This window comes from Streptopelia decaocto, assembly GCF_964273445.1.
Source record: "Streptopelia decaocto genome assembly, chromosome: 2".
Taxonomy (NCBI): Eukaryota; Metazoa; Chordata; class Aves; order Columbiformes; family Columbidae; genus Streptopelia; species Streptopelia decaocto.
Genome location: NC_138655.1, coordinates 12,656,061 through 12,667,918, shown reverse-complemented (window position 1 = coordinate 12,667,918; position 11,858 = coordinate 12,656,061). Strand labels below are relative to the sequence as shown.

The 11,858-nt window shown below is 46.2% G+C and overlaps 1 protein-coding gene across 9 annotated transcripts in view; it reads right to left on the bottom strand.

Moving 5' to 3' along the window:
• Positions 1–1,623: 1,623 nt before the first annotated feature.
• MTSS1 (MTSS I-BAR domain containing 1) overlaps positions 1,624–11,858 on the bottom strand; it is a 128,911-nt gene continuing 118,676 nt past the window's right edge. For 4 of the 9 annotated variants that reach the window (XM_082046472.1, XM_082046473.1, XM_082046477.1 and 1 more), the window contains 4 exons: positions 8,961–9,155; positions 6,694–6,858; positions 5,793–5,955; positions 1,624–4,548 (listed from right to left, as the gene is read on the bottom strand). In XM_082046472.1, the coding sequence (XP_081902598.1) occupies positions 3,851–4,548; positions 5,793–5,955; positions 6,694–6,858; positions 8,961–9,155 (1,221 nt within the window). In that variant the 3' untranslated portion in view covers positions 1,624–3,850. Of the gene's footprint in view, positions 4,549–5,792; positions 5,956–6,693; positions 6,859–8,960; positions 9,156–10,136; positions 10,257–11,858 lie in introns of all 9 variants that reach the window. The other 5 variants (XM_082046480.1, XM_082046475.1, XM_082046474.1 and 2 more) reach the window with 5 other exon arrangements.

Sequence of the window (11,858 nt, the reverse complement as noted above, 5' to 3'; positions counted from 1 at the left end):
GCTTAGGGGTGAAGAACATTCTTGCCTTCCCTCCCCACCTCGTTTGCCTTTTGGCTGCATTTTTCACCAAGGTATTGAATCTCACAAGACATAAACCTTCCTTACATTGGCATGTTTCCCCCCCGTTGTGGATAATGTTGCTGTAGAGCAGAGGCAAGTTCATCCCCATGTAAACTTACTCCTAGGTAACTACAGAGCTCCTGCGGAGGAACGTGGCTCTTGTGTGCGCATTCATGGATCATGAACAGCTCTGGCACCCACTGTATGATGAACCAAGCATGGAAGCTGCTTCCAACCACCTTCCCAAAGCGGCTGTGTAAGACAAAGGAAATTTTGCTAACTAACTAGTCCACTAACCTGCCAGTAAGACAGCAGGTGGGATATGGCTGCCTGGCAAAGCTCATAGGGAAACCTTCCTGGCTCTTCTGCTCTTCTTGTATTTTTAGGGCTAGAAAAGAGGCGATTTGGGTTACCTAATCTGACTTTCTACAGAAGCTATTTGATCGTACCATATTTAAACCTAAGGCTTAATTTTCCTATAAATGCCAACTTAAAATGAGATGGCAAAGGCACCAACAACTTCAGCTGCTTTAAAAACTAAACATATTTAGCTTGGGTATAAGAAAGGCTTTAATCTGGCTGTTTTTTGGAAATTGTACATGTTCCTCTCCCGTAAGCCAACATGCTAAAACATGCCTGAATTAAAAAAAAAAAAAACCCACAAACTACAAAAAAAAAAAGACAACTTTATATTCCACTGTGGTAATTCCCATCTTCCCAGGCAGCTGGCTCGCTTTTCTGCCTGTTAATCCAGAGGCAGCAGCAGCATGTGAATTTACAAAAACTGTCCCCTCTTCCTGTGCCTCACCTTCCCCCAAAAGGTGCTTCCCTGCCCTGTGCTTTGCTTCTCGGGGCTCTGAGCAACCTGATCTGGGTGCAGATGTCCCTGCTCATGGCAGGGGGGGTTGCACTGGATGAGCTTTGAAGGTCCCTTCCGACCCCAACCATTTTATCACAGAATCACAGAACAGTTAGGGTTGGAAGGGACCTCTGGAGATCATCCAGTCCAACCCACCTGCTAAAGCAGGTTCACCAGAGCAGATCACACAGGAAGGTGTCCAGGCGGGTTTGAATGTCTCCAGAGGAGACTCCACAACCTCTCTGGGCAGCCTGTTCTAGGGCTCTGGCACCTCAAAGTAAAGATGTTCTCCTCATGTTTAGATGGAATCTCCTGTGCTTCAGTCTGTGCCTGCTGCCCCTCATCCTGTCACTGGGCGCCACTGCAAGGAGTCTGGTCCCATCCTCTTGACACCCACCGTGAGATATTTATAAACATCGATGAGATCCCCTCTCAGCTTCTCCAGGCTGAACAGCCCCAGCTCTCCCAGTCCTTCCTCATAAGAGATCCTGTGATCATCAGTGCTGCACCTTTGCTCTGCTACTGCGCTTTCAGTGCACACCAGGAAAACACAGCTGGATGTGATTTCATTTAATTTACTTATTTTTTAATTTGCCCTTGCTTCTGTTAGAGGCCGATAGAACCTGCGTGACCTTCCTAAGTCTGATGAAGGACACCAAGGATACCTGGAGCTCTGGAACCATAAAGTCTTTTAAGAACTGAAATACAGAAGTTTTCCAGCAGTTCTTTATTTATAATGTAGGCTTAAGCAATCATTACAATGTAAAGGGAGACACACTTACAGCAATTATTTATACCAGTTTAGAACAAAAAACTGCACAGGGAGAGGTCAACTCTCAGTACAAACTAGCAACTAAACCACAATAATTTACCATTAGAAACATTTTATCTTTTAGCTGTGACACTGCTTTTACAATATGCAAAAACACAAACAATAGAACTATCCAAAGTGTTTTGTCACATTCTTTCTACATTGAATTTGGCAACATTTTATATTAAATTTTACTGATTATACTAACGTTTAAGAACTAAACAAGTGAAAAGCTGTACTCAGGTACAGTTACATCCATTTATTTCAAAGGTTTAAATAACACTTTTAACTATTGAGATTATCTCCTAGCAGTTTTTGTTTATGCAAAAACCATCTCAAAGCCTCATTTGCACAATGCATCAGCTACCGTATCAAGATTGGTGGGCTACACCACAGGCACTACTGTTTATTATATTCTGTAATAAGGAGCTTGTTTTTCAAATAAAGGAAGGTTTAATATTTTCTACGAATCATGCCTTTTTTTTTTTTTGCTTTTAAGCCATAACAGAAAAATAAAGGTTATCAACCACAGCAGTGTAAAATGTTATATAGAACACAGTGACTACACAGTTACTAGAAGTTTCACATCCAATGCAGTTATGTATTAAAGCATAAGAGGTTATGTAGGCAAGTCCAGAGCCAACAGAAATCTGCAGAGTGCGTGGTGGAAACCAGCCCCTTTTATGCCTTATTCGGTGCGTTTTCAGGCAACCCCGGATGCGCCGGGTCCCTCGGGACCGTGCGACGGGAGCGCGGGTCGTGCCCTGGGGTCTGCACATTTCTATCAGCTTCAGGAGATGGGTATTGCAGCAATAACTTACTTTTACTTTAAGGAAAAAATCCCACTCTTAATAATTCTATCAACAGCGTTCCAAAAAACACGACTTAAAGTACAAAAAAAGAGAATATAGTGGTCAGGCTCCCGGTATTATCAAAACCCCAGTATCCCTCCCCACCCCCCGCCCTTCGCCCCCTTCTTTTCGGTATTTAAGAAAAGCCAATCAACTGCCATTTAAAAGAAGTTAAGAAAAACAAGCCCCTGTATTGGAAAGAAACATTCGCAGTTTGTTAGATCACAAGCTGGTTACACCTGTCAAATTGTGAAGTGTTTTCTCAAAATATTTGGGCTTCCCGAGGTGCCCAGCCTGCTGGGCACAGTCAGAAAAAGGCATTTTGATAATATCTAAGAACTCCCTGCTTGCATTTTAAAAATGTTTTCACATTTGTAACTGCCTTAAGCCTGTCGTCCTTGTTTGTACGCGCTGAGAGGATGAGCGGAACAAAACGTGAAGGTGGAAGCACCAAGCCCACACAGTTCAGGCTGCATGCATGTGACTGAGAGTTGTTGCTGTGCAGTCAACCAAAGAATCGTGGAAAAACCCCAGTCTTTAGAACACCCAACAGAAACAGAACACTGCAATCCAGTATGGCTTATTCGGATGCATTTACCATGAAGCTACTAGTAATTAATCCTACTAGGCTACTTTTGTGCAACAGCATCTGCTATGTTGATGGCATCTCCCTCCCCCCACTACCCCCCCAAATACTCTACCAACTGCAGGTTTCTTCCTTGCATTATATATTGCTTTTATTGTCAATTTTTACTCCTGCTTTTCAAGCTTTTGGTTTTCAATAATACTTAAACGAGGATCCGTTCCTTAGAGCTCGACTTAAACTTTACAATAAGTCCCATTGTTCTGTTTTTTAACCTCACTACTACAAGGCGCTCTACAAAAGCTTGCAAAAAAGCCAGGTTTTCATTAAATCCCTTTGCTGAAGTTAACTACTCGACATTTTTTTTTTCTCCTATGATTTAAAACTTTACAAAGAGAGTTATAAAAAAGGTAAATGGGATTTGGCACCTTCAGAAAAAATTAAAAGTGTAACTTAGATCAAAAAAATGCAGAAACAAAATCATTGATATTTACAAATTAAAACACCAGTGAAAATTATGTCTTACTACGCTCTTTCACCTTGTTTTCTCTTGCAGAGTACTTTCAGACTGTCTGTTACCGAGTATCTTAAAAAAATTCATTGATTACAGATTGGAATGGATAGAGACAATTTAGTTTCCTCACAGTTCCCTCTCGGCGGCGAGTACTCTGGCAGCTCCTCCGCTCCTAGGAGATCCGCGGTGCGGAGCGATCGTTCGTGGTCGTCTTCTTCAGCTTGACGCCGCGCCGAATGGCGTTCAGCATATCTTCACCTTGCGGGACGTCCCCGGGACTCAGCTCGGCGGGGTCGAGCTCGGGCTGGCCCAGGGGCGCGAGGGCGCCGGCCCCGTCCCGCTCGCCCTCCTCGCCCTCGCCCTCGGGAGCCGCTTGCCTCTGCTCCTCCGCACCGCTCAGTTTCTGGCTCGACGCCGGAGGGTTGACGGATGCTTGGCCGCTCCACGAGGACGAGGGCATGCTGGGGACAGCCTGCCCGCCATCTCCCGCTGCTGGAGACTCGGGACTTTGCTCGGGACATTCTTCCGTCCCCGCGAGGGCGCCGGGCAGCCCCCCCGGGATGTCAGGGACAGTCGGTGTTTTGACAGGAATCACCGGCGTCTTGATGGGGATGGGACCTCCCCCGATGGTGCCGCGCCGGACGGAAGGCTTGGTGGACGGCGTCCGTCTGATGGTGGCGACGCCGGGGGTGACTATGACCGGTCCGAGCGTGGTGGGCAGACCTGCGGTGGAAGCAGGACGCTTGGTTTGAAACATTCTGCGATAGGACTGGCTAATGTCGCTGTTTCTTGGGATGGTGGAGGATTTGTCAAACTCTTGTTGCTCTGCCTCCTGGTCACCACTCACAGAGAAATAATCATAATCTGAAACTGATGCCAAAAGACAGAGTTAGGAACAAGCTGGAGAAGGCAGCTGAGTCATGTCAGTAAGTCTGAAGTGTGTAGAACCAGAAAAGCCTGGAGATCAATAGCAACTAAGAGAGGTTTCGCCTCTCGAAGGAAGGAAGGAGGCCTGAGATACCGTGACCAGGACTCTCGGTGTGGCTGAGGGCAGCACTGCAGCAGATCAAACCCAAACTGCAGGGTACCCAGAGCACTTGTGAAAGAGAACGAGAACTGTACGCACTCACTACCTTCTCTGAGAATAACTAATTAAGTAACGAAGACTCAGTGTTTGTTGCCAACATTAAGATACCGACACCAGCATCCTACAAGCCATATGCTACCACTTGTAGATACAAATACTTAAAACAGTCAGTGACTCAGATGTGTACTTCAGACTAAGCAACGCGGGGCTCAGGGGACTGTGTATCAGTGATTTCAGCAGCAAATCCGCTCAGTTTGCAAACAATGTAAATCCCAGCTGTCAGCTCTGAAAACTCAGCCTCAGCTTTAATAGTTGCATTGGGTTCCTTCCTTTCGGTGTAACTGCTGAGCCAAGCCAGGCCCTGCGCAAGCCCTGCTGCCTCCTGTGACTGCACAGCAGGATCCACCTCAGCTGAGCAAACAACGTGGCTGCTGAACTGCAAACACCAAACTCAGTCCCCTTCTGGTTCTGAAACACGGTACAAAACCCAACGCCCCACTGCAGCTTCCCAGGTTGCCCAAGCTGCGGTCTCCAATGGATTCTTTCTCCAGTTACAAAATTTCTGCTTAGGTAGGAAATAAAAGGTCACAAAGGGAAACCCAGAGCAGATTCAGAGTACTGACAGAGTGAGAAAGCAAAGCTCATGAGGTGGTATTTGCTAAGACAATAGCTCAGAAAGGACACCGCTGCCACAGGAAGTGTGTGATGCAGGACCAGTGTCATTCCACTTAACCCATGAAATATAACTCCGGCATCTTCTTTAAAATGGTAGCATCCTTAAGCTAAAACTCATTCTAATAATGCACAAGAAAATATTCAGCATGCTATGCAGTGATCCACATTTCTATTTAGTTAATAAATCCAGGCTGCATTCCAAGCTGGAAAAAACTTCACAACATACACTCTTTTCTCCCCAGCCGACTACGAAGCCAGTGAGCAATAGGTGCTGGGATAGAGCTCCTTGGCACCGCGGGGTGAGCGGCCAGGCTGGGAATGCTCTGAGAAAGAACATCTCCTGGATGGGTACCTTGAGATGGGATTGTGTCCTCGGAACAGCACGGAGTTGTGGTCTGGGTGCTGTAGCCGCTGGAGCACTGCAAGGAATCCCGGCTGCTCCTCTGGGTGTCCAGCTGCAGCCCTCTCGTCAGAGCGAGCGCCAGCTCCTCACAGGCCTCCATCTCCTCACCCTGCTGGTAACACACGGGAAAGAGACTCGTTACGTCTAGAAGGGTTAGTCAGTCTTCACTGACTTTTAGCTGTCTCTCCTCCCAAGCAGAGCTTGTCAACATCAGAACCCACCAGGATCACATCCAACCATTTACTAGGGCTTAGAAACATACACTTCTTTGGATGCCGCTGCTCTGCAAATGCCAACACCCAATGGTATATTCACAGAACCTCAGACTGGTTGGGGTTGGAAGGGACCTCTGGAGATCATCCAGTCCAACCCACCTGCTAAAGCAGGTTCACCAGAGCAGATCACACAGGAATGTGTCCAGGCGGGATTGAATGTCTCCAGAGAAGGAGACTCCACAACCTCCCTGGGCAGCCTGTTCCAGGGCTCTGGCACCTCAAAGTAAAGAGGTTTTCTCCTCATATTCAGATGGAACCTCCTGTGCTTCAGTCTGTGCCTGTTGTCCCTCATCCTATCGCTGGGCACCACTGAGAAGAGTCTGGTCCATCTTCTTGACACCCACCCTTGAGATATTTATAAACATCGATAAGATCCCCTCTCAGCTTCTCTTCTCCAGGCTGCACAGCCCCAGCTCTGCCATGCCCATGCTATTTCCACTGACCACACCAACGCCGCGCCAGTACTGCTTATTAGATAAACACGCGTCAACACAAAGTACATCAAAAAGCGCTGGCAGGAGTTGGCGCATCCGTTTCCTTTGCCCCAAATAGTGTATTTGAAATTAGAGCTTCACCCTTGCAGCCGCCGACACCGTCATGCTCCGAGGTCTCTGGGCCTCCTCGGGGGCCACGGCTGCTCCGCTCTGAGCTCCTCCATTGACATCTGGGTCGCGCTTTTCTTTGCGACGTTGCAACGTGTTCACCATCGGTTGATCGTATGGGCCTGGTTTGGCCCAGTCCTAAGGAAATGCGCTCGTTAATGATTGCTTTCATCAGTAATTGTGCTTTAATTACATATAAAACTATGCAAAAGGGGAATTTTAATGGAACAATTATGTATCAAACTGGATATGCCTTTGTGAATAAGGCCCCAGAAATAAATTAATTTTGAGGATATTAAAAATCTTTACTTATAAAACCTATCTCCTTTATGAAAGGGAATCTAAATTTTGTATTCTACCTAAGTGTTCTTATATGAAGATATTTAACATTTTAATACTATCGTTTTCTCTAAATGAAATTCTGTTGTGTTAAAGCCTATATTTTCAGAAATTCAAATGCAAAAATCACTAACACAGAGCAGAAAATATACATAAATGTTCAATCAGCAATGTAACTGTTCTGGATGTACACAAGTTCTAGCATTATGTGCTGTTATGCACGTCTTCAATTCTGAAAAATTAGGCTTGAACAGATTTTTGATACGCATCAGAGGAGCAAGTCACTCTGAGTAATCTCAGTTTGCTTACTAGCTGCAATCTAGTTTATAATAATGATCCGTACTGAAGAAAGACTAACTTCACTCCGAATTACTGGTGCTAAGTTAGAAACAGAAACTCCTGAGGCCACGAGGGCAATGTTCACTCAGGGCTCTATTAAGCAAAGTCCTGAGGGTGCCCAGGAACCACACGTTGCACAAAGAGCAGGACTGATCAGTGACCTGTGCTGGGACGCAGAACCTCTGCTAAGCAGCAGCTCCCCAGATACGAGCTGCTGCAGGGGTGACCCACTCCTGAGAGAGTTTTCCTTCACCAAGATGCTGGGTGCTTTAAAAATAAACAGTTTGTGTGTGAGAACGAGCCACACACCCCACGCTGGCACCAGCTGGCTGCTGGGCAGCCTCTGCACAACCTTCTGATCAATAATTAATGATGGGCTAAGACCACACTATAGATTTTTACTGGCACGTGTCTCAGTCCAAGGTATGAGAAGGGCACGGCAGCTGTACTGACAAGAAGCCCCTTGTGCAGACAGGTATTTTGGTTTTATTAGCACATACAGAGCTCTGCTTTGCCTGAACAGCTGTGCCTCTGCTCTGTTTTGCTGTAAAATACACTGGCAAAGTGCTGCTAGCACAGACACAACTAATGATGCTGAACCCCCAGGTCCACAGTGGCCACCCCGTGTATGTCTCAACAGTCTCCAGCTGCTGGAGAGAGAGATGAGTGGGATCTGTAACAAGGTATCTCAATTTACATGTATAAGAAGGTCCCATGGTGCATATGCAGGATCATATAACCATCCACAGGCATCTCAGACCTGCACAGATACTATCAACTGTGTATCAGCTTTGGGAAGATTCAGGGCAACAGCCAAGAGACCTTTCTCCCCTTGCTCCAGGGGCAGAACCTCCCCAGGGGAACCAGCTGGCAGGGATGAGAGTCAAGGCTCTGGCAGAGCAGAGACGTTTTGATGCCAAGAAAGATCCCTGCAGATCCAGCTGGAGCAACTCAAAGAAGTTACTGCGCCCTGACTTTTTCAGTGGTCTCGGCCAGGAGGACAAAATAAGCTGTGGGAGCACTTCCAGGCTATGCCAGTAAAGCCAGGACTTTAGTCATCACTTGGGTTCACCTGGTGACAAGCACCTTCTTAAACCACTCCAGCTAGATCTACAAGAGCATGCTGCCCATGGCCCAGGTGGGGCCAAGCTCAGCCGCCGCAGGGAGAACATTGTGTCCTTCAAGGGGTGGTTTCACCACCCCCCGGGATGCCCGGGCTGCGCTGCCCTGCTCAAGCGAGCGCTCTGACGGTGCTAAACAAGCTCTTTTCTTGCTGAATAGAGCCCAGAGTGCTTTCACCCACGCTCCAGAGTTAAACTGTTCCTTCCTCCCTAGCTGTTGTCAGCTCTGGTATGTTTTAGGCAGTGTCAGAATAGACAAGGTCATTCAGAAATATCCACCACCAGATTTTTAGCTCCCTGATTATCACCATGCAGTGCCCATTCAGAGTGATATTAAACAAATCAACAAGTAATTACATGGATCGAAAGGTAGCAACAACCGCCGTGCGCACGCTGTTGGTATGAGGAGGTGAGGACTGCCACAACAAAAGGAACACAAACCTTCCAGCTAGGGATCTTAGATGATGGTAACATGCCTGGCCCAATGGTGTAATAATGAGCGTAGTCTGGAAGGAGGGCTGAGGGAGCCCGAGTCCACGCGCGGGAGACAGGCGGGAAATGAGGGAAAGGACCTGCACCAACTGAAGCTACGGATGGGTCACTTGATAAACTACAGTGATAAAACCCATTAGACAACTGGAAACGAAACAAATAAACAAACAAAAACAGAGAAATTAATATAAACAGAATGAATATGAAAATATACTGCAACTCTGATGCTCTAGGGAGAAAACTTCTGCATCTTAAAACAAAAGAAAGAAAACTCTTAGCTTTGCTGCAAATAAACAACAGAAAATTGATACAATGCTTGGTTCAGAAGTGAGATTGCTTGAAAATTGTTATTTGGTATAACAAATTTCAGACATGAATTCAGTCATTGTCTCCAGGCTGAGCAGCTTTGCCTTCTGTCCACAAAAGCAGCACTCTGTGAAAAAGCCTTCGCAGTTTATGTACCCGGCAGACTGCGGACATAGAAACAAAACATTGCCAATAGTGAAGCCGTTTGCATTGGTGGCGTTTATTCTACGTAGCTGGACAGAGAGGAAAAGCATCCAGCCTTCGACCATGACGTGTTCTGGCTGCGTGATGATATGGAAGAAATAAAAAGAAGAAAGAAAAAAATCAACAGCAAGGATTTACCAGATGAGAATGGAGACCGCTATCACTTCCTCCCCCGATTCTGTGTGTATCCCACGTAATTTATGAGTGTTTTGTTTTCCTTTTTGTTTCGGTCAAAACCAAACCCCAATTGCCCAGTGTACCGTGTGCTACCTAATGGGAGAGAGGGGAGAAGCCACAAACAGTTCAGCCTGGGTAAGATGCTCTTTGTCAGGCAACCAGCTGGGTTTGGGCCGCGTTCCACAAGCTCTTTGAGTAGAAAAGGCAATGAGCATTACCTCTGTAAAATGCCCAATTTGTAGCTTCCCCCTAGCAGCTAGTTTAAAAGCAAGTGTTCCTGTCAAACAGATTCTAAAGGAGTGTGCGACAGTTCCTATTCTCATCTTCACAGAGAGGAATCCTGGCTGCGTCCCATGCACAGGGTTTTTTTGTCCAAATGTTGCCGGGTTTGGATAATGAGCTAGTAGGTTTGTATGTCTTTGAGATGAAGTTTTTCACCTTATCTGTGGAGGCCCAAGCCCCCATGGTGGAGCCTGAGCTGACTGAGGTGGGGGAACTGCACTCGCTCACTGACTGGCAGGTTTCAGAGGCTTCTGAAGAGGCAGAGCTGGACGAATTCTGCAGCGTAAAACAGCATCGCAACGCAGGGAAAGGGGACACAAGCCACCAAAAATAATAATAATAAAAAAACACAAACAAACAAACAAAAATACAAAAAGCACATACACAGAGACACACACAGGAGAGAGGGAAGGATGAGAGAAGCAAAGGGTTAGGCTTTTACAAATCAATTAGAAACTGCTCAAAACCATTGCTAACGTTCAGCAAATCTGTGAGAAACAAAATAAGCCATTTGCTTAATGCGAGAACTTGGTGCGCTGCTTGCGAATGAGGGACTCGAGGCAGCGATCTCAACTCCCCATCGCAATCTCAGCGTCTCGGTTCTGTTAGCTGTCTCAGAGCAAGAAGCTGAGAGAGCTGAGAGCACCTACGGTCCAAACGTGCAATATACTGAGACAAGTGATCTCTACAGAAAAGCAGATCATCGGTACTTCAAAGACACAGCGTTTAGATCTAAAACATGGAGCAGCAAATGTCACAAGTTCTCAGATATTCTGATCTGCAAAAGTGCTTGTGAAAAGCTCATCTGAGTTCAAATATTACGGAACAGAGAAATAAGTGATACTTACCAAAGCTGGAGGGTTCCCAAGTGCGCTATCTGTATGCATGTGCCTCTGTGGGTAGTATGCATACACCAAGAGCGCTCCGACTCACACTTTTCTGCCCAGCAGCCACTATGAAGGTCTGTTCTCTGCTGAGGGCATCAATGGTGGCAGGTGCTTGCCACCCACCCCCTCTCAACAGCAGAGACAGAAAACAGCAGGGGCTTGGATGGAGAGGGAAGGAAAATGCACGACACAGAGTGTCCATCAAACACCTCAAACATTTAGCTCCTAGCTAGCAACTTGTCTTCCGCTTTCCAGCATGTCTTTCTGTACATTCACTGCTCTAAGGCCTCTATGACAGCATCTAATTCACTCACAGGCAGCCCAAGGTGAATAACCACGTGGACCATTTTATCAGCTACAACATCATTATACACCTCCTTGAAAGCGGCATCCCCCTCAGCAGGGGTGTGCGTGCAGGTCCCACCAAGTGCTTTGAAATGGTCAAGTTGTCAGGGCAGTTCTGAGTTCTATTCACTGTCAGGAAGACAGCAAGAATAATTCATCCTTTGGTACTCCAAGCCCCGTGAAGCAAATCCCTCTAAGGATATCCCTGGCATTTTATTGTATGACCGCAGAGAGAATGGCTGAGATTTCCAGAAATGAGCTCTTGTATCAAGTTTGTGCAGCAAAGCCTCAGAAGAGGAAGGGAAATCTAATCCGAAATAAAATTTTGTCAGTTAACTTTAGATGAGATTTTGTGGTGAGTTTGCAATAAAAAGACAGCAGGATAAGAGGCACTGTAGAGGAATTACTGCTAACACCCAGAAGCTGTCTCTCTGCTCACCAGAGGCTACATATAAAGAATGTATAGCTAATAGCCTATGTAAAAAGAGATGTCGGCCTCCTGAGATGAGACATCACCACAAGGATTTTGGTGAAGATGTTTGGCTGTTGAGAAGCCAATGCAATACCAGCTTCCTGAGCTTATTAGCAAACTGTGGATTTAAATGAAATCTTGCAAAGTCTGTTTTAGAAAAAAAAAAAGGCATGT